Here is a 25,583-nt window from a genome sequence, read left to right on the forward strand (position 1 = left end):
AGACTGTTAGAAAGTTCGAATGTAGTCAACTTATTCACTGATACATCGTATTAAAAAAAAGGCTATATCTTGTGTGAAACCACTGCATTAATAATACAACTTCAAAGGCAAAAAAAAAAAAATGAAGGCATAGGTAACCACCACAAGAAATTTGTAATATAAGATACTGAGTTAGAAAATCCAAATGTCTATAATATTACATGAATCATTTCTAAATTGTGATGTAAAAAGGAGTTATTAGATAAGGAATATTGATAGGCTATCCAATGCTCCTATGTATATCTAGTCAGATTAGTCAGTACATGCAATAGATGTATCAAATTATTAGAAAATAAAGACCAATAGACCAAAGTAAGATTTAAAAAATATTTCTGTGAAATCTATTCACTGCAATGTAGACTGCTTTTCTGGGAAAAGTCTCCTTAGAGTATAGGCTGTAAGTAGCTTAGTTCACAAAAATTGCATCAATGCTGACTGTTTGACCCTAGTTTATCGAACAGGTTTTCCTTTGAGACTAGCTTGTGACTGCTAACATGGCAGCCCGAAATGTGTTTGATTAAAGTATTTTTACACATGTATAAAAGCTTGGAATGATAACAATACTACTACTACTACTACTACTAATTATAATAATAATAATAATAATAATAATAATAATAATAATAATAATAATAATAATAATAATACTCTTTTTTCAGAAAAGTCTATGGTATGGTCAAAAGTAGACCATACTCAACTCAACTCATTTTTATTTATATAGCACCTTTCATAAATTCATTCAAGCATGCAGCTCAAAGTGCTTCACAAAAGAACGGAAAAAGAGACGGAAAACAACAGTATTTGGTAAAAGTCCAAAGGAAAGGGATACAAAATACTGAGTAATGAAACCATGACAATCAAATCAATAAAATAAAATCAGAGAAGTATCAGGAAAAAAAATCGTTACAGTAAAATCTATAAAATAGAATCAGATAAATACCAGGAAAATAAATATAAAAATAAAATGAAATGTAATAAGAGAATAAAATAAAATCATTATGATAAAATCAATAAAATAAAATCAGATACATAACACAAAAATAAAAAAATAATACCATATAATAAGATACAATAAAATAAAATAAATAAAAATGATGTTCAAAAATTGTCATAATAATGCAGTCCAGGGCCAAAGGAAATTACTCCAAGTTAAAAGCCAGAATAAAAATGTGAATCTTAAGTTTACTTCTAAAAACACCCAGAGAGCTCGCCGTTTTAGTGTCCAGAGGAAGAGAGATACACCCACTTTAGATGGTCTGAATTTGGGTGGATCTGGAGATGAGAAAGTCGTAGGAACGAAAGTGCTGTGTGGTATGTTTCAGCCCGACCAGATTTCCAGACCGGACCAACTAGCTGACGGAGTGCTGATAATCCCCGCCGGTAAAAAATTGCAAATCACACACTGTAAATGTAAATGACGCTTTGATTTAACATTCCGGACTATTGTTTTAACTGAAATACATCTAAAAACTTACACATTTGTAGCTGTAAATAATGTTAATCTGAATTGTCGTACAAAGTTCTGCTTCGTGTCAGTGTGAGCAGTTAGCTCATATTTACAAAATCCTCATAAACTAATGTAGATCCAGATTCTTTGGCCTCACAGTTTGTGACATTGTAGTAAGAAATGTAGTATGAGCTCATTAACCGGACTCCATTTGTATTCAGTAAAAGCGCATGTTAATGAAACACTGAAACAACTAGAAGGGAACCCTCTGTTAGCTCAACTTGCCTGTTGTCCACAATTGAGGTTCATGTTCCTCGGTGTTTGCAGGAAACCTGACCTGACCCGAACCCCAACTCTTCGGACCCCCTGAAGCAGAAATGCCCAAAAAGAAAACAGGTGCCCGGAAAAAGGCCGAGAACCGTAAGGAGCGAGAGAAACAAAGTCGAGCCAACCGGGAGCATGTCGATGTGGCCAAACACCCCTGTAACTTTAATATGGTATGTAGTATTGCAGGCAGTGATGGAAAGTTATTAAGTCTATTATCCCAGGCATAAACTTCGTGTATAACATTTTGAGTTGCCTCCTCGAAGTTCTGTTATGCTACTTTGAGTTTCAACTGAAGGTAGGGTTGCCAAGTTTCTCACTACTAAATAAGGGACAGGTGCACGGTGCCATGGTGGTGTGAGCATGATGTGTGAATTCAGCGTATATTCATATTTTGATTCAGCTGGAAATGCAGAAAGTGTGTATATTCCCTTTAATCCTTACTGTATCATTATGTAACCTCATATGAATAAACCTCAAAGAAACCACAATTTTGCTCTTTACATCAAAAAACAGGCAAAAGAAAAATTAAAAGCAAAAGAGGAGTATGACTCACCAATGGATACTTTTTGCTGTCTTGACTGACTCAAGCAGTCAAACAGCCAGAGAAAAGTCCTTACATGACAAGTCACAGATATTTGAAGTTCATTTTTGATCAGCTCTGTTCTGCTTCTGTTTCTGGAGTCTGGCCATTTAATGGCCATCAGAGAGAAAATCCTCTCCACACTTTTTTGCAGGACATGGCGCATTGGCGCTGTATGATGCGCGTGAGGGGGCCTGTGATTAGATGACAGGCAGTGTGATTGGCACATGATCTGCTACTGCCATTTTCAGTGCAGTCTTGCTGTATTTACAAGAGTTGATAGTCAATATACGGGACAGTTGAGGTCCCGTCTGAAACAAAACAATTTAGCCCAATATATGGGATGTCCTGGCTAATGCGGGACAGTTGGCAACCCTAACTGAAGGTGACCAAAACACAAACAGGATCAGGCTCTACCGATCCGACCCGTACCAAACTGTACTGATCCATACCAGACCGCTTGGTGGAAACGGGGCTTGAATATCACAAATTGCCTGAGGGCTTTTTTACAAGTGTACAACACATACAAGTTATCATTAACTAATTCATTGTGATATAATATTCTGGATAAAGACTCTGAATATTTCATCTATCACTGCGCAAAAGCATTACTTGAAGTATCCTTTCTTAACTGCTACTACTACTACTACTACTACTACTACTACTACTGTTACTCACTACTTGTTGCCTTCTGCTTTTCAGGATTGTGACAAATGTCAGAGGTGAGTAAATTTATTTATTCATCTTAGTATTTGATGTTTCAGGTGTATGCACACTATTTCTGGTCATCTAATCAGTCTTCCTTTTCTCTTTCCTTGTAATGTCACCTGGTAGAAAACAGAAGACCAGAGCTTTCTGCTACTTCTGTAACTCACTGCAGAAACTGCCTGTATGCGCTCAGTGTGGTGAGTATGCTGCGTGGCAGCTTTGTCATGTCATTCTGGCACCCCCAAGTGGTGGTATCAGATAGAAACTTGGCAGACAACAGTGTCAAATAGGAGCTTCAAAAAACTTTTACCTTTTGAAATAATTTTACAGATTACACCAGAATGCGTGACATTAATCTGTTGTGAAGGCTGAATACGAGTTCCTTTTAATTTCATGTAATGATGAGCAAATTATTTGTTTTGTGTTGTCAGGTAAAACTAAATGCATGAAGTCATCAGATTGTGTCATCAAACATCCTGGGATCCACACCACTGGAATGGCCATGGTGGTGAGTGAAAACATTTTCTAAAAAGATGTTATTCCATTGAAGTAATGACTCTTTGTGTGGTGATCCATCCCCAAGTATAAATCCTAACATAGGGATATTTTGCTAATGAAGCAGTGAAAGAGTGGCTGATCGACATTAACAATCAAAGAGTGTGTAGCTGTGTTCAGGAATAATCAAAGAAGTTATGTAATGAATGTCAGTTCATTGCTCAGTTAGTAGTCTTTATGACAGAACAAAGCATGCTGCAGCCGTTTAAAAAATACTCCTGATTAACATAATAATTACATCATTTTATTTTTATTATAATTTGAATTCTTGTTTATAAAGTGGCTTCAGTAAAATGTTGATTACAAACTTTTGTCAGAGTAAGTTTCTTCTTGATGTCTAGGGGGCAGTGTGTGACTTCTGTGAAGCTTGGGTGTGCCACGGCAGGAAATGTCTGAGCACCCATGCCTGCGTCTGCCCGTTGACTGATGCAGACTGTATCGAGTGTGAACGCAGTGTCTGGGAACATGGTGAGACTTCCATCCCCCTATGATAAAATTCATGATAGAGGGTCACACCTGTGTCACACTAGAGAACCTCAGTGACTGTTTTAACTTCCTGAATAGGAGGGAGAATCTTCCGCTGCTCTTTCTGTCAGAACTTCTTGTGTGAGGATGATCAGTTTGAGCACCAGGCGAGCTGCCAAGTCCTTCAGGCGGAAACATACAAATGTGAGTCACTATATTTTCCTTTCACAATATAAGCTTTGTGATGGGGAAGTATAGTGTGTCCATTCATTCAACATAATTATATCTGCAGGGTATGTGTGAAGAAGAAAAACGTGATGAAGTCTTTTGCTCACTTTCCAATGTAGGTGTTTCCTGTAATAGACTGGGACAACACTCCTGCCTGCGCTGTAAGGTAAGGAGAGATTTCAAAAAACCTGTTTGCCTGCTCACTATAAATATAAAAGAACACCCATCTTATCAGCTCGCACCGTAAATGTTTTCCACAACAAACAAATCTCACAGCTGATAAGACAAAAGTCAAACAAAATCGTCCTCCTTTTTATTTACCTTTTGGCATTACTCCACCCCCCAACAGGAAACATTATTGGTATGCCGGAAATCTGTAATTACAACTAGACTAAACAGAAGTTTTGGCCTGCCTAGCAGCCAGAGAGCACCCCAATAAGACTTTTTTGGACTCTCAAATTGAGGTCAAAGCCAGCACTGAGGTTGTTTTTCTTGACCTATTTCTTCAAGACGGGCTACACTTTGCTTACTCAAGACCACATCATCTCTAAACTGTTAACACATGTTTTGGGGGTTCAGGGAATAGCCATAGTTAAATTTATCACATTGCAGCATTCGATACACAAGTACATAAGTAGCGAGAAGGCCTTGGCAGCATATTGTGCTTTTTTTAGTTTGTTAAGTAGTTTTTGGTGATATGGCACGTTGCGTCACTGTGCTGAAAGACTGAGTAACATGTATTGAAGTAAATAAGAAATAATACATAAAAAAGTGAAATAGCAACATAAGAAGAGGAAAAACAAACTTCTAACTGCTAAGTACAATATCTTAAATAACAGACACATAGTTAGGATAGAATAAGAAGCTGTAAATTAGGGAAACATGGCATATACATTAAACAGTTATTTTTTTTCAATTTGTAATAATAAAGGTTAAAATAATAATAAAAGTTATGATAATAATAAAAATTACTATATTTACAGAACACTTCAGAAACCAAGTTACAAAGTGCTTTACGTCGGCATCAAAGTAAAACAAGCAGGTCATAAAATCACACAAAGGCAAGATCAAGAAAATATACACATTTTAAAAGACACAATTCATTTTAAAGATATCTGCAAGAATATAATTCTTTTAATTCAAATTTTCTAAATAATTATATTCATGTAAAAAATCAGATTCAGGTAAAATCATGGAAGGCTCTACGATAGAAGTATCTCTTTATAAAGGGATTTAATTTTGGTGAAATTAGCTTTTATAACAGGATACAGGATCGTGCTGAGACATTGGAAATCAAAACAGCAGATCCGTTTTAGCGAATGGAGAAATGAACTGGCCAGAATAGCTTCCTTTGAGCAGCTTATCCACAGAATCAATAATAGCACCAAAGTATTCAGATCAATATTATTTGGAAATGATTGGAGAAGGTGACTATGGTATCCAATGTGAACTTAATTTGTCTTCTATGTCTGATGAATGTCATTATGAATGTAATATTGTGACATGAAATACGATATATGTTAACCTCTAAACATCACAGAGAAAATTAGGAATGCTATTTTTCTTTATTATTTTTTTTTGTATTTATTTATTATTATTATCATTATTATTATTATTATTATTATTATTATTATTATTATTATTATTATTATTATTATTATTATTATCATTATTATCATTAGTATTATATGTTTTGTTTTGTCTTGTTTTTTTTTCTTGCTTTTTTTTTTCCTCTATTTTCTTTTTGTTGGTTTTGTATTACTAAGATAATTTGTCAACTTGTGGTGAGAAGGAAATACTGGAAAAGATGCAATAAAAAGTTGAAAAACAAAAATAAGGAGGGATTTAAAAGAGATCACTGACTGGACTGACCTGATCTCCTCAGGGAGGTCGTTCCAGATTTTTGGACTCCTTAATGTAAACGCTTAGTCCCTTATGGCCTTTGTAACACACAGCAGACTTCTGCCTGAGGACAAGTACAAATTACAAACAGGTCTAAAACATATAGAAATCTGATGGAGCGCTTTCAAAGTAATCATTAAAATCTTAAATTCAATCCTAAAACATACAGGGAGTCAGTGTAAAATCACTAAATTTAGAGAAATATGAAAAATATGAAACAATAATTTTTTTTGTTCAAGGTATTTTGGTAGGTTGATCACGATTTCTCGAGATCTTGCAGATGTTTTTCATTCAGTTATAATCCTACTTTAGGTCACAGGTAGCAGAAGTATATTTACAGATTTAGCCTTTCATTGTCAAAAATGAATCAGTGGAACATTGCTCTGTCAAACTGACATCTCTTGTAATCTTAGGAAGTTAGACTGTGACCTACAACTTGGTTGTCATCAATACAAGTGTCCTTTGAGCTGGATAACTTTTTTTTTTTTTTGATCAAAGTCTTTTTATTAATATATTACAAGAAAAGTAAACAGTCATTTTCATCGTACAAACTTTTTTCGTTTTTCTCCCCTTCCCCCCCACGTCTCATTACCAGTACCAGAACATACTTGCCAAAAATCAAAAGACAAAACATACATACATGTAAAAATAATAATAATAAAACATAAACACTCCTACATATACTGTATATACACATACATACCTACACAATATACACATACACATACATCTACACATTACACACTAAGATCAATTTCGTCAGCACTTAGAGTCTCAAAGAAAGTCAAGAAAGGTTGCCAAGTGTCAAAGAAATTCTTAACTGACCCCTTTATAGTGTATCTTATCTTTTCTAGTTGGACATAGTACATGACCTCTCTTACCCAGTGTCCATATACAGGTGGCCATCGTTCTTTCCACTTTTGCAATTTGAGCTGGATAACTTACAGTAGTCGCCAAGCACAGGAGGTTAAGATGAACATAAAAAGTAGAAGAAGAAATATTTTCCTCCATGTTCCCTCATGGGCTTTATACAAAATAAAAAGTATAAACAACAGTAACTAACATGTAGATAGCAAATAGAGAAAAAACTAAAGCAATAGGACAAACAAAGTATTGATATACTGTATGTTGAAATAGCAGATTCAATGTCTTTCAATGTATGAGCCCTGATATACAGTCAACCTGTTGAAGTACTCTTTGCACTGTTGGTTGGAACTGTTGTGACTGCCGAGAGATATATAGAGATCTATTTTTGAAAATCCATTGACATACCTAAACCACCACACCTCCATTGAGCTTATGTAATGCCTTCCCCTTTAATACTTCAGCTGCCTGCAAGACCTAAAGTGGAAGTCCTCTATGAGATTTGGTGGCACTGTTGAACCTTTAATGTATTTGTGATTTAGGAAAGTGTAAGTTGGCAGTGTCCTTAAATAAGCTAGCAGAGTATGAATAAACACAAAAAAGGAAATGTGTTCATAGACTGGCAAATTTTTTTATTTAACCTCACTGTTGATCTCTTGTAAGTTTCCACTAAAATTAAGATTCATTTGTCTTCAGAATGTGCATTTAGCTTCATGTATTCCTTGGGATATTTGCTAATATCCTGCATGGACTAGAAAAAAGCCTTCAGTGAATGTTTTTCACCATGACATTCTTGCACTTTCGCTCTGAAGTGTGCCCATTGTTAAAGCCATGACAGGAAAAAGTGACTCCAAAAAGTTACATAAATGCTGCTGTTGTACAGAGTGAATTATCGAATGGAAAGAGGTTTTTATTTACCTTGTAGACTGAATACAACAGGAAAAAATAATGGAAAGAAAAGGCACAAAAATCAATCTTGGGTTCAGAAAAAAGGAAGACGCAGGGATGAACGGTGAGCAAACTTGTCTTAACAAGCCAGAACAGTTGTTGGATGTCACCCCTAATGAAAATATGTGTTGAGATAAAATGTGTGATGTTCACATTTCCATGTGATGAGTTTATTCACCCTCGCCCTCCCAGGCCTGTTACTGTGACGACCACGCCAAGAGTAAGGTCTTCAAACAGGAAAAAGGCAAAGCTCCACCCTGCCCAAAGTGTGGTCACGAGACCCAGGAAACCAAAGACCTCAGCATGTCCAGTGAGTGTTAGCACACACACACACACACACACACACACACACACACACACACACACACACACACACACACACACACACACTAACTGTACAGTAACTGAAAGTTTCAGTTGTTTCCAGTAAATCTGCTGTTTGGGGGAAGTTGCAGCAGTCTGTACCTATCTGCTGAAACATGGTTTTTAATAGTGAAACACAAAGAGTGAGAAATGTACCTTCCATAAACTTTCTGTTTCATCTGAGGTTTTTGAAGTTGCTTCTAAATGTACATTAATGTTACATGGACTTTTTTATTTTTTTGCTATTTATAAATAAAAATAGGTTGATTTGATTAAAAAGCAGGTAAGTCATGTTTGTTTGATCTTATATAACTACTTGTGAATCAACACAACGGTCCAACCAACAGGTCGTATGGAGGTATCAAGCTTTTAAGTTTCCTCAAAACAACCTGAGAACACAAATGAAAAATCTACTCAGAAGATGTCTCCTGCTGTTTTATCACTTTCTACAACAAGTGGCTGCATTAAATCTCACAGTTCATGTTTATTGTATGGGTAATTTTATTGTTCCAAACAGAAATATGGGCTCTGATCTTTCAAACTTACTACCGATTGTGCACGAACAGCCATTATTACAGCCATATGGTAAATGTCAAAGATGTTGTGGGTATCTCTGATTTTTCCTTTACACTCAATTCACATGGCTAAGCACTTTTTAGCATTAGCATTATCTGTTTCCTCAAATGTAAATACTCTGTGATGATTAAAAAAAATTCAAAATATTCCTTTGGCTGTTTTAGAGGAAAACATGGTGTGTACAGACTCGAATGCAATGACTGGGGATGCCTTACATTTTTAATAGGAGAGGAAAAACTTAAAACTACAAAATAAAGCATTTAAAAAACAAAAATGTCTATGTGCTCTCTGCAGCTCGCACACTGAAATTCGGTCGCCAGGCTGGTGCTGATGATGACGATGACGACGGAGCGTCTGGGTACGATGCTTACTGGAAGAACTTAGCATCAGGAGGTGGAAACCAACAGGACAACTATGGAGAGGACGATGACTATGAGGAGGATGAAGACGATGAGGACGAGGATGAAGATGAGGAAGAGGAAGATGACGACGACGAGGAGGAAGAGGAAAGTGAGGCAGAAAAGGCTGCTGATTCTGTGGCTGCTCTTAAACTGGATGGGACTGCTTGAGCTGGGGCAGAGACTGAGCAGCCTGCACAGTCCTACAGATCCCTCAGTGGAGGTTCATTTGTTACAGTTCAGGAATGAACAAAGAGATGACAGGAAGAATTCAAGAATCATGTTGGTATTGACTCAGACTGAGTGTGGACACAGTCAAACATTTCTGTTGTCTTTTTGAATACTTAACATTTTGGAAACTATACACATCTGTAAATGTAATGAAACGGTCTCAATAATTGTCAGTTTTATTAAAATCAACAGTTCACTGATGAAAATTTGCAACTAATTCTTGACACTGCTTTTTTTTTTTGCTCCCTGTTGTAACATCAGGGACCTGATTGATGCACCAGGAGGCCAGGGTGCAAAAAACAGCTGTAAAATCCCTTTTTTGTGCTAAGGGATTTATTTAGGAATGTGGACCTCCTACATTTTTATACTCGTTCCCTGCACTACATTATAAACCCTGACCCGCCAAGTCTGGGCAGCTTTTTATATGTTTCCACCAACATTAATGCTTATTTTCAATTCTTATTTGCATTATTTTCTAAATATACCCCAACACAGGATCACAGTCTTCTTGCTTATGTATAAATTGTCTCTATAGGCATTTCTAGCACATTTTGGGGGTTACTGAAGCACCCCTAAATTGAATCCTAGTACACCTAAAATTTGAGATTTAAAAAAATATATATTTTTTTACTGTATGTCTTTTTTAACAAGCTAGCAAAGTTTAAAAACCATACCGTACTTGGTTGAAATGTAAAATTTTAACAACAAAAATACAGAAGCTCCCCCTTGCCTCAAAAATTGTTTGATCAACCCCATCCCTCTGACCGTTCCCCAACTTGGGCTCTGAGTGCTCTCTCTGCACAGAGCAATGCGCTGCTGTGTGTGCGTGTGTGTGTACAGACAGATAGACAGCCTCATCGTGCACATAAGATTGTTTTTTTTTTTAAAAAGAGCCAGGTTCAGGTAAGAGTGTAAGATCAAATGGACTATATATCTAGAATGATGTAAGTTGGATCAATGTATCAGTTTAGATCTCTTATTAGATATAAAACACATTGTTTGGTTATTTGTCTTTTGATTGACAGTACAAAAAGAGAGAGAGAGGAGCAGAGAGAGGACTTTATTTTTTAGTATTATTAGTTTATTATTAGTGATCTAATTTGTTGTGTAATTTTTCATTTAGTTGAATTCAATCTATTTGTATAGTCAGTCCAAAGAGAGAGAGATGGAAAAGGGGAAGGAGAGGAAAGAGTGCAAGATCAGGAAGAACCAGGTAAGAAAACAAACAGAGCATAGTGGCACGCAAAACGTATCAAATGATGGAAAAAGGCAGAGAAAAACATTGAAAAAGTCCATTTCTGTAAGTGTGTTTTACATGTTGTGCATTGCATTTCAAATGAAAGTCCCACAAAAAACTCTAATGTCAATTTTTGGTATTTTTGGTACTCACTATAGGGGGCTGGTTTATTCCAGAAACATACATACTGTTTATGTATATGTTGAGGTGCTGCTGTATCAAAATGAGTTGCCTTTCCCCAGAAATTAGGGTTACCATGTGTTTCTTTTATGATTCCAATCCATTTCTCTTTTGCTGTGGCTTAGCATTTAAATAGCCATTATCAGATTTGATGGTTTAGTCACAGACTTTCCCAAAATGTGTTATACTTTTCTTTCACAGATGTAGGAGTGAAATTGCATTAAAATGTACAAAACAGTGAAATTGATCTTGCCCGACAGGGCAGCTCTCTGGGTGCTCAGTACCCCTAAACATCCGATCCTAGAATCGTCCCTCTAGGTTTATGATGTGCACTTATCGCCCTCCTTGCCCCCCTCAGAGTGCACCACTGCAGCAGGGTTACAAAGCCACCCAAGCTTTTGATGTGTTGAAGCTGTTTATCTGCTAACATTGTGTTAGAGCAGACAGTGGTGATACTTTAACTTCTGTAATCCTGACATAATGTACTATTATACCATTTATTATTATATAGTAGTATATATTATAATCAGTGGTGGGCAGTAACAGAGTAAATTTACTTGAGTACTGTACTTAAGTACATGTTTTGAGTATCTCTACTTTTACTTGAGTATTCTTTTTTGGAGGAACTTATTACTTTTACTCCACTACATTCAGAAGACAAATATTGTACTTTTTACTCCTACATTTCTATCAATGCATCAGTTACTCACTACTTTTGCTTTGTCGTCAGCTCATGAATTTCCTTCTCTTTTCTGAAATCTGATCACTAAGACAGTACAATGTGTTTGTGTAGTTCTGTTTGTCTCAGTGGTTTAGCTGTACCTGTATATTGTGCGTCTCCACGGTTGAACGTGGAGCAAACACAGAGCAAATTTCACTCAGATCAGGCAGTTCATTTAAGGTGGCAATGATGGCTATACTTATTCACCTGAGCACCCATGTCCATATCTTCAGCGAGTGTTAGAGGTTTTTCAAATGAAGAATGATACGTATCGTTTGAAATGTTCTCCCTGTTTCCCACTCTTCCAAAACATACAAACATTCAATGTCCAACCTGAGAAAGCGTGTTGAGCTACATAACGTTTGTTTAATTCCAGATGAACATCAAACTAACTTGTCTGTGCTTGGAGTAACTTAGATGCTGTCTTTATTCCATGGTGTAGTTTTTAGAGAATTCAAGTAATGGTTTCTAGATAAACATAATGTAAATGAATGTACTCCGATATATTCTTGACTGCACTCATGTATTGTGAAAATACAACGTTTTGAGATATTTTAAGAAGTACTTTGAATACTTAAGTATTTTCAAAAGCAAGTACCTACTTTAATACTTTAACTCAAGTAATAATCTGACAGAGCAACTTTAACTTGTATTGGAGTAATATTTGACCTGAAATATCTAATCTTTGTCTTAACTAATAAAGACGTGTACTTTGTCCACCACTGATTATATTGCATTATAGATATTCGTATGCCCCTTTATGATTTGAGCCCATATTGTCATACCTGCTTAATGACAAAGACAAATTGCCCAATAATGAATGCTTGCTCTGGTAGGCTATATGCCAGTCCTGGTCACAGTCTAAAGTTATGATTATGAACGGTTTATGTGTAACAAGTGTTCTTCTGCTAAGGATTTAATCTGCAGATTAATCGATGAGTTCAAACTGGGTCAGTGTCCAAACAACTTGAGCTACCTTTATTAAGATGTTTGTGTTATAATTATGCAATTACTTGATGTAATACTACTTAATAGACCGCTTTGACACGAGAGGATATTAAATGTAGCAGCACGTGCCTCCTCCAGATACAAATTTGCTATTTGCGTACTGTTGCCTTCACACGTAACTGGGGACTTGCTAAGTGACATCAGAGGAGGAGTGAACTTCAGCAGCAGGGCGTGTGTGTATGTGTGTGTGTGTGTGTGTGTGTGTGTGTGAGAGTGTGAGTCGGAGTGAGGAGCGAAACCTTGACCACACTCACGCTCGTCTCAGGTGTTCGCAGTGTTGGACACAGATCAATGAGTCAAAGGGGCTTTGTTGGAATAAGTGAAATGCATAATGTGATCTCCGCTGGGACGGACAGCAACTGCTGCCGCTGCGCAGATGACAGGCTTCATGACGGCGCCCCCAGTGATCCTCGTTAACCCCACATACCCAGGAGACCCGCACACGGTAAGTCCACTTTTCTGCGTGTGTGTGTTGGCGGGTGTGTGACCCATTTGGAGCTTAACTACGCCTCAGGTTTGGACATGTAGGCAGGGGAGTAAGTACACCAGTTCTTCCAGAGAGACAGAACAGTGGAAAAGATCAGGACATAGTAGTGCGTAATGATCCGAGGTGTGTCAACTTAATGACCCACGAGGGTCAGGTGCATGTTTCACCTAATTTCGATGAACAGTGCACAACTATGGTGATTTGGTGAAACACCAAAAGCAACAGCTGTACTAGAGTTGGTCAAGTTTCACTTTCGTTTTTGGTGAGCCTTTGGTTTCTGAAGGCTCTACGTCCTTTAAGAAGGTCCGGTCTGGCTATGCAGGAAAAGAGTCTCCACTTGCAAGGGTCTGCACTACTGTAATTTATTATTTATTTATTAGTTTATTTGACAGGGGCCATGCAAAACAAAAACTGTCAAGCCAGAGTTAGCTATAAGCTAATTTTCATATGTGGTCCCTGGGCAGGAAGATGTAAACAAATGTACAATACAAATGATAAAAAAACATACAAGCATTTAAAACAATACATAGGCTACTCAACACAGTCCAACACTAATCACAACACATTTAAAATTACATTTCATTGTCTCTAATTTGATGCATTCAGATGATCACATAATTGTTTTACCTTGAGCCATAATTTCAGTTTACTTTAAAAACACTGAGGCTTGTACAGTCTCTAATGTGGGTAGGAATTGAGTTCCATTTTCCTGCTGCTCTGACTGAAAATGCAGACTGTCCAAATGCAGTCTTCCTACGTTTAGCTGAACAGTCTCCTTTTGCTGATGCCCTGGTCTCCCTAAGATTGTTCCTGCAGAGTAACACACATGGTGACCTGGTGGTGGTATATTTCGTAATGATTTTACAGTGATGGTAGTTCCTTGGCTTTTTATCTAGAGTTTTCAGTGATTGTTTGTAGAGGGTGTATAATGGTTTTAGAGTGGTTGCTCCAGCCTGAGACCAGCTCGTGGCACAATAAGATAAATGAGAAAAAATTATTGAGTGCATGTACAGTTTAGCAGCGGTTAAAGGTAACTGATGCCTGACATGTCTGAAGTTCATAAGGCTGGCTCTTACATTTCTGCAGACATTTTTTTTTACATGTTTCTTAAAATTTAGATTGGAGTCAAGGGGGGCATGAACACACCATGCATTTGATCTAACCTTGTTAAAGTTTCTTTGATCAGGTGGAAAAGGGGGGTTATATGCACTTACTTTCTCTGTACTTTGAGTTTTAAATCAATTTAGTTCCATTTTCTGGATACTCGGACAGTAAAAAAAGTAATTTAAGAGGATAATGTAAGATGAGCAGTTGATTATGCTAATTAGAATCCCTTTAGGGTGAGCAGAACCACAACACAAAGCAGACAGGTTTTGTCTGTACATTACTATATATTATCCTGCTTATTACATGGCTACCAACTAAACATTCAAACAAGTTGACACCAAGTATTGATCTAAAGATTATTTTATTGATTTGGATTTATTTATACTGTTAATAAAATACTCTCTTTCAGATTCAACTGTTGGTGGTGCTTCCATAGCAGCAGTCAGCCTACTTGTGGGTCAAATTAACATTAAACTTAATATTTTCATCCCCCTTAAAATCCTAAAGCCTGCTTTACTGTTATAAATCACATTACGCTTCACAGTACCATTTACAGTAAAGCCATAACATAAGTTTTACCCTTTGAATTCTGAACAGGTGCCAAAAATAAAAGCAGCACCTGCAGGTCTCCTTCCCTAACTTTTAAAGTTTGTTGGTGTTTTCTTTTTACCCAACTTGTAACACTGCCCATGCCTAGTTGCAGTCTGTGGTTGCTTCATGTCTGTTCTCTTCAATCTGGCCTCTTTCACTCAACAATTAGTGTGATTTGACATCCCTTGCTAATTCCTGCACTGTTTTCCCATGTCTTGTCTTCTTTTCACTGCTTTTGACTGTTCAGCCATTAACTACCAGTCTAGCGTATTGTGCTCTCTCAGTAAATTGAAAGTAATATAAATATGTCCTTCATGTTTTTCACCAGTACTATTAGAAAAACGTTTTGCCACATTGTTAACAGGAAGTGGGGGAAATCATAGGAAGTGCACAAGATGTGCAGTAACTCCTTTCCGCAGATTCATTGAATATCTGTTTGTTCTGTATGAACATGTCCCTTGAGTTGCCTTTGATAGTCAGAATTAATAACCATTATCAGGAGGTTTAGACCAATCAGAACCAAGCATTTAACACAGCCAGATGATAAGTAAGGATTCTTGGTATTACATGCTTTAAAATAATGGCTTTATCATTTGTTGTACATGGGCTTAGATACACAGTACTAGGCAGTACATAAATATATTCACTTAATACATCTATCATGCAAAATGCATTGTTCAGAGCATAAAAACAACAATAAAAAATCATTCAAAATAGGCTGACATCTATCTAATAATATATATTTTTTCAAATAAAATAATAAGATACTTGAGTATGTTTAGAAATACTTTTGCCTTTGTTTTCCAGAACAGCCAATGTTCAAATCTGCTTGATTTGAATGTCCAATATGGCAACCTTTTTAATGTTTTTGGCAAATTGGCCTCTCATAGTTTGAAAGGTGTGACTTTGTTTCCTTTGAATGATATCAGTGGCAGTTCCTATGTCCTTTGAGTGGGTATTCTGATGGCATCAAAATCCCTCTGACTGACATTTTTTCTCTTTAGTAGGTTTGCATTGCATTGCGTTTGTATTATGTTTCATTAAGCCATGCAGCAGGCAAAATGTGACTCACTTCAAAATAATCTGAATGAAAGTTTACATGTTAGGTGTGCCAGTCCTGTGGGGACAAGGACAAGGTGTATCCCTTTAGTTTAATTGGGTAACAACTTGCACAATAAAAACACGTTCTGCAGGACTGTTTGATGGATACAGTCTACTATACCTATTCTATTGATAAAATATTGATGAATGGAGATTGCTTCACAGTTTGCTGTTCATTTCCCTATACTACACAGGGGTAGATTCAGGGGTTGGCCCTGGATCTGCCCCTGATTGGCCACCCAAAAATCTTTAACCATAATTGGCTATTTCTGGCCTTGCTAAAATCAACTATTTAGTTTGTGCTGAAACAAAATTAAAGTAGTTTCCCTTGCATTGGGATGTAGCTTCTTCTGTTAATACTTTAACTTGAGACTTTGGGCATCAATCTTTTTGAGACTATAAAGGTTTAGGCTATGAAGATTAACATGTTGCCATTTTGCTGTTACTTTTTTTTTTTTTTTACTACTACCACCAAGATCTGCACCCGTGGCGGCTCCTTGCTGTTACTTTTTAAAGTAAGAATAAATATCTGTATGTTACTTTAATGTTAGTAGAGTAGATATTATCAGACAGAAATCGTAAATAACTTGAATTAATTTATGTGTGTACAGTTACATCATACCCCCCATGCAAAAGTCAGTGCCCTATAGTTTGTCCACCCAAGTTAAAAGTTGTCTTGCTCTGCCTCTCTGAGTTCAACACTGGACACAGGATGTCTGGCTGTCTTTCCCCTGTGATTCAGAGGAGAAAGGGAATAACTTGATCTCACACCCCTGAACCTGAGAAAAATGATAGTGTGGTGGAAATCTGATGATGGACTCAAACAACAACGGTTTGTCTTTGTGAGCTTTATTCCGGCCTTCAGTGAGCTTTGCAAAGCGGTCAGATGGCAGAGTGATCTAACAACTGAGACAAGGTCTGCTCAACTGACCCAGAGTGAAGATACAACACGTTACTTATCCTCTTCAGAGAATAATATTAACACATCATTAAGCATCTTCAAAGAACTGTGAGACAAACAAGAGAGTTTCTTATCACCTCTTGCTTCCTGGTCACCTTCCTGACTTCTCACCTTATGGTCTGCTCCTCAGCCATGGGAACAGATAACAATATGCAAATCACAGGAGGTTTGGTATGTGTGAATGTTTCTAGCTTCTGATCAAAGCAAGAACAACATACTATCATGTCTGTATTTTTCCCACCACAATAGAGATGTGCTTTATTCCAGTTCTGACCTGCGGGTGAAGTGACAAAGCTCATTAGACCTGCAATATATCTTAGTTTAGTTTTGAAAACTTTAATGTCCTTAAAGAGGCTATTTGTGGTACAGCACAGCTTAGAAAAACAACATGAAAGTAGATCAGACACACATAACAAGAATGATCCAAATAAGTAGTAGCTGTTTTCATTGCTGCAATAAGAACACCTCCACAGACATAACATAATATTCACAGTCACAGTAATAGTCATTGCTCTCACAGCCCAATGCATATCAACAATCATAAAGCAATACAAATAAATAAAATAACACTGGGTTTCCTTGTGGAAAAGCTTAATTCATGTATTTAATCAGTGCATCTTATTTAATTGAGTTATTGCCATGGGGATGAATGAGTTTTTTGCACGATTGATTCTTATCTCTGGGTATCTATGCCTCCGACCAGAAGGGAGTAGCTGAAACTCAACTGAGAGTGGGTGTGATGAATTCCTGCAGACTTTGTCTGTCTTCAAAGCCAGCCTGGTCAGGTACCACTGCTGCATCTTATATCCAGGGTGTCATAGTCCACCTTTTATAGGAGCTAAAAATGTTGAGTCTATGATGTATCAAAAAGAAAACTCCCTTAAGACATTGATGTGAAGAGGTGGTACCAGAGATGCAACCTGCAAGACATCAAAAAAAAAGAATGACGGAATAAATAGATAAATGAATAAAAAGACAGGCAGATAGACAATAACCTATGACAAGAAGTTATCAACAGATTTTGTCTCTGTAATGAGATATGTGTGTTTAGAGAGCAATGAGAGGGGATGAGCAAAGCTGAGTCATAAACAAGACCCAGGGTACAGTAAAATGAAGCTTAGATCGAAAATACACACAGAAAGAGCAGAGCACAGCGTGGACTCTGCAAAGAATATAAGGGTTTGATGGGGAGGAAAGTCTTGCTGCTTCACTAAGAACTAACATTCAAACTATTGATTTTAGGGGAATATTATGCACTAAGGCCTGATCTACTAAAAGTTTGCGTGTATAAAAACACGTGCAAACTTGATAGCGCGCGCAAAGCTGACGTACTAACCGGGAGCAAATGGGATTGCGTCTGTCAAATGAGCAAAACAGCACTCGCAAATCATTTAGCGTGTTTGCCTTCATGAATATGCAGAATACATGTAGATCATCAGAACGCGCAAAATACTGGGAGGAGGAGATGCAAATGTTATCATTTAGCACACGCAATGTGATCTATCAAACCTGAAGCAGATAGCGTGCGCTGTATTTGCGTCTATATTTAGCACGTTTGAAAGGCAGGTGCAAACTGGCACAGCGTTACGTACACATGGCTGCGGTCACTGTAAAGCTCATCATAACATCGCTTTACAAAATGCCCGCAAAAGCTGGGCTTACAAGCATTACTACATGTTTCAGTCAATCAAACCAAGAGAACAAAATAACAATAATAATAATAATAATAATAATAATAATAATAATAAAACAACACAAATTCAAAGCAGTTCAGCACCACGGATAGGGACCGCATCATTCTGACACCCACTTTAACCTTTTCATATAATGAGAGCACATTAGGTCACTGTATCAACAGCTATAAAGTTTAGTCAAATTGGCACAGCGGCCCACATGTTCACATACAAACAAAAAAACAATATGAAGTACTCGGCCTACTCACCACAGTTTGGACGAGCCTTAAACTCTGCGGACTTGTCCACGATGCACTATATGTCCATTTTCTTTGATCTGTCATTCTCAATAGATAACATGACATGTCCACTCAGTCTATTCTGTCCCATCGTGCTCATCAAGGGGTTTTTAGTTAGTTTTAACTTGGAGAATGAGCGCTCACTGAGCTGCGCCAGGCAGCTCTGCGTAACTCCTCATCTCGTGCTTGCAGCAGTGTGTTGGGGTGAATTGACTCAAATATGTTCACAGTTCCATTTAAGCTGGTGACTCTTTGGGACAGTTGCTAGATGATGATATCAGGCATTAAAAACGTTCACCCGAAAGTTGCTCCCTGGGACAGTGAGGCGACTGTCTTCATCCAAGTGATGCCTAACTTTTCTAGAGCAAGACTGGCAGACTTAGCCTCATCAAATCGCTCTCTAAACTCCATCAAAACACTGATTGCATTTTGGAGTAGAGTAGATGCGTTTATTTCATTGGCAGATCTTCTGTTTTTTTCTCACATCATTCACCTTTTCACAGATGGCCTCCCAAATTGCGTTTCTAACACTGAGATGTCTCTGCTGGAGTTCACCGATGTGTTTATTTCCCTCCTCCACAAAGACCTCCAACTCCATGGCTTCAAACTTAATTTATCGCTTGAGGCCACTCTGCTCTCTCAAACTCTCCATGATGACAGCCGATAGCACACACAAAATCCTCGTAAAATAGGGCGGTCCGCACCACTTTTGCACTCGTTATCATTTGCGCACGCAGTCTTAGTAGATCACCCGCAACACGCCCAGAAATAGCACGTGCAAAATTATTTTTTGCACATGCAAATTAGCGCTCGTTATTTGGGATCTTAGTAGATCAGGCCCTTAGTTTCTCTGTTCAATTGAATCTGAAAAGGAAATTTTTCATTTTTCATTATGGCTACAGACAGAAATGACTTCTTGTTGTGTTCTGTGGTGCATTTTGGGGGCATGGCTCTTGCACTGAATGGGTTCCTGTGTTTAACCAGCATATCAGTCGATGTGAGACATCGTCATATCAACAGTTTGATGGCAGCCAGTTTTGTTGTTCACGAAAGGCCTGAAAAAAGACCTTTTCAAACAGTACTTTTCATCTTAACCCTCTCATCAAAGCTAGACAAAATTGCTTGATGGATGATCCACTAATATTTTCTTGTCTTATTTCTAGAAATGCATCCAGATCCAGTTGGCCTGTAACCTGTGTCCAGACAGCCACAAAACTCAGGTCTGGCTTTGTTTCTTTATTCTGAGGTAGGCATAAAATGTGTTTAATGACTGTTTGTCTTCAGTTACATAATTATTTTCTTTCTTGAGATTGACTGGGAAACACTTATACCAGCAGTAATGAAGCTAGAAAATAAACAGGCCTTACATACTGTATGTGACACAGGACAGGTCTTGTACATTGTTCGTAGACTAAGAACGCACTTTGTTTAGATTGTGTCATATCATTATCAGTATTATCATTAGTTTATAAGTCACATATCCAAAGTCCATCAGGTTAGCATTGGCTCATTTTTTGGCACCTCATTAACATGTTAAATCATTTGGTATTACTTATCAATATGAGCATGACGCATGAAGAAAGGGATTAGTGTGTGGTCATTTTCTTTCTTGAAATACTAAGGAGTCACTGTGACTATTTCTGCATCATAAAACACATTACGCATATTTAATAAAGCATTTAAGTATGCAGCATTATCACCTGTCTAAATTCAAGTCAATGCAACTTTTACTGCCTTTTGCAAAAAATCATAACTTTTCCTGAGGCTGCTTTATAATATGATGTCCCTGAAGGTCAACTGAACAAACATTTAATGACCCTGTGAACATTTCACTGAACCCCAAAACATTTTATCAAACCTATAAATATCTAACAACACAAAGAAAATGTACAAAAGGAAAAGCTATTCACTGTTTGCAAAAAGATATTTCAGATAAAGGAGAGGCCAGGAGTAAACTATTTCACTGACATTCAGAAAAAACCCAAGTCCTTAGCAACAACCATGAGAGATGGTCTCACTCTTTCAATATCCCGAAATACTTTTTTGCTGGTAGTGAAATTCATTTTTTGTCCTGGGACATATTTTGTGTTTTTAAAATTATTTTTATACTGTAAAATATTTTTTTGCCTTTCAAAATATTTTTGTTTTGCATGGAGGATTTTAGGTGCCAGGGGCGAGAAAGAAAACAACAAGGAGAGGAAGATTATTTCTTTCTTTCTTTCTTTCTTTCTTTCTTTCTTTCTGAATGCATTTAAATAAAAAAGTTGAAAGGTTGAGAATAAAGTCACAATTGCGAATTGGTGATGCCACGCTGTGTGCATCGCTGTTTTTAGCATCATCCATATTTATTTTATGATATCCATGTGATGGGAAAGAGATGAAGAGATGGATGAAATGGATAATTACAGTTACATTCTTGCAGTTACATTCTTACGAATGTACCACGACAGAAAAAAAACTTTAATAAAGTTCTCTGATGTTAGCATGAAGCTGCTGGCTAATCTGTAAACATACGGTAGTTACTGATGTGTCATACCATATTGATATGAGAGACGTTTTCAATCATTAACAATAATAATAAGTTTGACATTTCAACATGACATTACAATAAGCTGCAGTAAGATACACAGCTGATGTGTAAATGAACACAGATCACATAGTGCCTACTTCTTCTCACTCTGCTGATGTGATGCACTGAATGCACGTTATTAAACATAATAGGTTTACAAAAGTGTGCTTAATTTTAATTTGGGTGGAAAAAAAGCCAAAAAAAAGAAATCTTTATCCTCTAATTATTTATTTCTCATCCCTGGCCCTTTGAATGTGTTGAGTGAAATAGTTTTTTTTGTTAAATTGTTTTTTACAGTCATGAATTGTTTGTTCAGTTGACTTTCAAGGCCACTGTTCTATAATCTGTGTATAAAGCCGTACAGTGTTGTACACTTATGAATAAGAAAAAAACAGCCCTACAATTAAGGAAGTGTTCACATTTTAAGCCACTCTTTCAAGATAACATCACATCAAAGGAAAATGTTTGTCTTTCTATAATATATATTGTAATCATTTTCTCTTTCCTTTTTTATAGCTTCTTGAGTACATGTACCTGTGCTGTTTCCTCGAAAGATATAGAACATTTCAATATTTGCTTGGACCACCTAAAATCCTCCATTCAGGTGAGAGAAGGTATCAAATGAGTTACATTTTGGTATTGTTTATCATTGAACACCATTTAGTAGTGCATTTTTTCCCTGTAATAGAAGTGCATTATTTGATGAATGATATTCTGTTCACTGTTTCTTGTAGTGTACAAAGACCTTGAAAGGCAAGTGAGAAAAACAGCTCTGGTGATCCATTTTGAAGTCTGATATAAGATATTTTTTCCCCTTTTATTCATGATTTGAGATTATATCAAAAAGAGTTTCTGCTTACATAATCTTGTCGTAAGGTCTTTCTGTTATTTTCATACTTGATATTATTGATGGTCTTGTAGACATGGGAGCCGCAGCAGCCGGAGTTTTTTCATTGAAAGACACGCTCACTTATCGAACATCACTCACTGATTGGACGCTGCAGCGGCAAATAACGGCGAAAAGGTGGACCTTAAAACAGTCACTAAGATCATAAACATACGTCGGTTTCTAAACAGTCTTTGTGTGATGAGCTGAGATTAAAAAGTGTTTGATGTGAGTTTTAAACACAAAATACTGAACATAAAAGTAAAATTATAAAATCAATAGAACAGAGGACTACTAGAAAAAGAAATGTACGCATTTCAGCCCTAAGCTTTCATCAGCGTCTCATCAACAAGGTGGCTGTGTCCAATTTATCAGCAATTGTCGCAAGGTGACAAAAAACATGTTACATAATAATACAAAATGGTACAAAGAAAGGTAGACACAAGAATCACAAAAAACATCCTGGCATCCTCTCCACTGTGCCATTAAAATTGGTAGGCTCTAAACAGTCCACAGGACAACAATCAATATCAGATTAAGAAAATGGTTCACTTTGTTGCTTCCTCACATGCTGCCAGGGTTTCTGTGGTATCTACCCTTTAAACACATGGAGTGGATAATTCATGTTTTGCATTTAGTTAATTCTCTTCCTTTATTTTTTCCCATACTTTTCAGAAATCAGATGCCATGCTGTATGCTCCATCAACTAATGATGTTAAAGTAAGTCTTGAAAACAAATGATAGGCGTTTGGTTCTGATCCCATGAAGTAAATGAAAAAAATCTGACCTCATATGATCAGACATGCAGGTCACAAATACACAAGAGCATCCCAGAGAAATCCGGAAAGTAGACACAAAATATTAGCTTAGCATTAAGAACAACATTCAAAATTCAAACTTGACTTTTTTAACCTTTTTTTGAGGAATAAAGAATCAAGGTCCTGCAGTTGATAACATGAAAACACCACCCTGTCATTAGCTGGTATTACATTTTTCAAATCACACAGTACTTGTCTTTAGCAGAGCAGTGGCACTTTCATAAAGGATAAGCTCAAGGCAAAAATCACATCTTGATTTGTGTTAAAAAGCTGACATTTTTCACTGAGGCATTTTTATCTTTTTCTTCCAGCCGGCTTGTGTAAATATGTCACTGAATTGTTACATGTTGGAGTTGAAGATGGTCATCGATGAAGAAGACGTATGGAATAATTACACACAGTGCATCAATGAGTTTGCCCTTTCTCTGTCTTCGTCAGCTAACGCTGTAAGTTGTGTTCACAAAATCCTAATCAGAGAGTTTGTCTTTTAAGGAAAAGGCTGTCTTTGTTAACTGATTTCTGGTTCTGATTAATGCCATTCTTGCATAACAATTGATTCACTGGTATCAACAACATTTCACAATTGTATTTCATAATTATTCATAGCACTTCATACTTTTCAAGATTTAAATTCTTGCAAGATGATGCAGATACACTAATTTCATTACCACCAATGAGACTTATAATACTGAACTATGCTTTCTACATTTGATGTGTGTTTAAAGCAAAGTTTGATGTGTTTTTTTTTTTTATTTCAGGTTGGCTGTCCACCATGTGAAGCATACTCACCTCAAAATATTACAATTTTCCTTGAGAGACTAAACACTCTTTTGCAACGATTTACAGTGTTGCTGTAAAAATCATAAGCTATGTTTGTGAAAATGTACATTTGTAAAGATTATTTTTTATTTTGTAAAAATCACATTGTAAGTATGCCAAACTGTGACAAACCATGCCGTCCTGTGTTTTATAAAAAAGGTAGATGACTCTAAAGTGAATGTGTAATGTAACAGTTTGAATGTGTTGGATGGATCCTCAGGCTATTCACTGATTTCTTGCACACTGAGATACTCCCCGTCACTGTGTCACAATCTGCCTTCCAGTTGTATAGTTTTTCAAAAGTGTATCAGACAGTAGCTTGTAGTAGCAACACGTACTGTAATAATTATTATACAATGTATATGATATTAAGCTAACTGCTTAACACTGTTGAATGTAACATATCACACATTATCAACTCCATTACAAGATGTAACATCAGAATATTTTGTCACTCTGATAATGTCTCCTTGCCACCTTCAGTGAATCATTCTCTTTAGATACTATAGAAAAATGATTGACTTGAAAGTACAGTTGAGTTTACATTTTTTGAAGGCAAACATGTTTTTGAAGACTTATCAGACCCTCTGCCGACAGGATTTTACAACTCTGGAAAGTTATCACAGTGGAGCTGATCAACATCTGCAGCCTGTTGCACCAGCTGTGCGTAAGTTCAAACGTAGCCTAGTTGGAACGTAATTTCTCATTTAGGATGGAGTTTACTCTCTACTAACATTTTGGGCATTGCACCAGCTGAGATAGTTCCAACATAAGCCTACGCTACAACTTCATTCTTACACTTGGCTCCTAGTAGGTGTAAGTCCTCCGTAGAGTACCGGTTGCTAGAAGCATCGTTTTGAAAGGTGGGATGATTTGGAGGATGAGGAGATACAGAGGGTTCTCCCAGCTGGATTACTTTGACAACGTGTCATCCTCGAGAGATTACATCCATTACATTGGAAAAATATGATGATCAAGATTTGCACTCTAGAATATAGTATGTTGTAGTTGATAATTTTACCACTCCATTTCACTGTTATCATACACACCGTAGATTAAGGATTTAGGCTATATTTATCGCCTTACTATGACACTTTATCAAGATTTACATACCTTCTGTTGTTGTTCTGGGACAGTAAGTTTGTTTCCGCTGTTGGTCAGCTCTGAGATGATTAGGCATGAAAGATAACACATAAAAACCCCTGCATCAAAATTGGTGCTTTCCTCTGATTGGCTGCTGGAAGTGTAAACGTCATATCTGCGACAGTGTTTTGGTTAGTTTGGACGGTACGGTCTACTAGTTAAGATGAACCTTACGTCTCTGTGGTGCAACCAAACAATGACACAACTTATGTTACAAACTAAGGAGTTTCAACGTATGGTTTAGTGTGGACTTTACACCTATGCTTTACACCCTAACTTAGGACACAACTTGCACACAGCTGGTGCAACAGGCTGCAGATGATCAGCTCCACAAAGTATCTTCTGAGACAAT

The 25,583-nt window shown here is 37.0% G+C and overlaps 2 protein-coding genes across 3 annotated transcripts; both read left to right on the forward strand.

Moving 5' to 3' along the window:
- The first annotated feature begins 1,286 nt into the window (after positions 1 to 1,286).
- Positions 1,287 to 9,848, forward strand: znf330 (zinc finger protein 330). Its single transcript, XM_034688762.1, has 10 exons — positions 1,287 to 1,419; positions 1,814 to 1,983; positions 3,096 to 3,115; positions 3,228 to 3,298; positions 3,533 to 3,609; positions 3,998 to 4,124; positions 4,221 to 4,325; positions 4,469 to 4,515; positions 8,256 to 8,373; positions 9,297 to 9,848. The coding sequence occupies exons 2-10, from the start codon at positions 1,864 to 1,866 to the stop codon at positions 9,569 to 9,571; spliced, it is 960 nt and encodes a 319-aa protein (XP_034544653.1). The 5' UTR covers positions 1,287 to 1,419; positions 1,814 to 1,863; the 3' UTR covers positions 9,572 to 9,848.
- Positions 9,849 to 12,818: 2,970 nt separating this feature from the next.
- LOC117815413 (interleukin-15-like) lies at positions 12,819 to 24,532 on the forward strand. 2 transcript variants are annotated; one of them, XM_034687114.1, is made up of 7 exons: positions 13,566 to 13,609; positions 16,540 to 16,578; positions 20,160 to 20,216; positions 22,082 to 22,169; positions 23,127 to 23,171; positions 23,581 to 23,715; positions 24,028 to 24,532. In XM_034687114.1, the coding sequence occupies exons 1-7, from the start codon at positions 13,581 to 13,583 to the stop codon at positions 24,124 to 24,126; spliced, it is 492 nt and encodes a 163-aa protein (XP_034543005.1). In that variant the 5' UTR covers positions 13,566 to 13,580; the 3' UTR covers positions 24,127 to 24,532. The 2 variants fall into 2 exon arrangements, with proteins under 2 accessions (XP_034543004.1, XP_034543005.1); XM_034687113.1 differs by lacking the exons at positions 13,566 to 13,609; positions 16,540 to 16,578 and adding an exon at positions 12,819 to 13,222 and having other exon boundaries at positions 20,160 to 20,242.
- Positions 24,533 to 25,583: the final 1,051 nt, after the last annotated feature.

This window comes from Notolabrus celidotus, chromosome 7 (assembly GCF_009762535.1).
Source record: "Notolabrus celidotus isolate fNotCel1 chromosome 7, fNotCel1.pri, whole genome shotgun sequence".
Classification (NCBI taxonomy): Eukaryota; Metazoa; Chordata; class Actinopteri; order Labriformes; family Labridae; genus Notolabrus; species Notolabrus celidotus.

Excerpts from the sequence above, each read along its gene's own strand:
- znf330 (XM_034688762.1), top strand. The coding sequence starts at position 1,864 with ATGCCCAAAAAGAAAACAGGTGCCCGGAAAAAGGCCGAGAACCGTAAG. Across the intron at positions 1,984-3,095 it reads ACCCCTGTAACTTTAATATG|GATTGTGACAAATGTCAGAG; the intron begins GTATGTAGTATT and ends TCTGCTTTTCAG. Across the intron at positions 4,125-4,220 it reads ACGCAGTGTCTGGGAACATG|GAGGGAGAATCTTCCGCTGC; the intron begins GTGAGACTTCCA and ends CTTCCTGAATAG.
- LOC117815413 (XM_034687113.1), top strand. The coding sequence starts at position 13,154 with ATGACAGGCTTCATGACGGCGCCCCCAGTGATCCTCGTTAACCCCACA. Across the intron at positions 20,243-22,081 it reads CTTTGTTTCTTTATTCTGAG|CTTCTTGAGTACATGTACCT; the intron begins GTAGGCATAAAA and ends CCTTTTTTATAG. Across the intron at positions 23,716-24,027 it reads TGTCTTCGTCAGCTAACGCT|GTTGGCTGTCCACCATGTGA; the intron begins GTAAGTTGTGTT and ends TTTTTATTTCAG.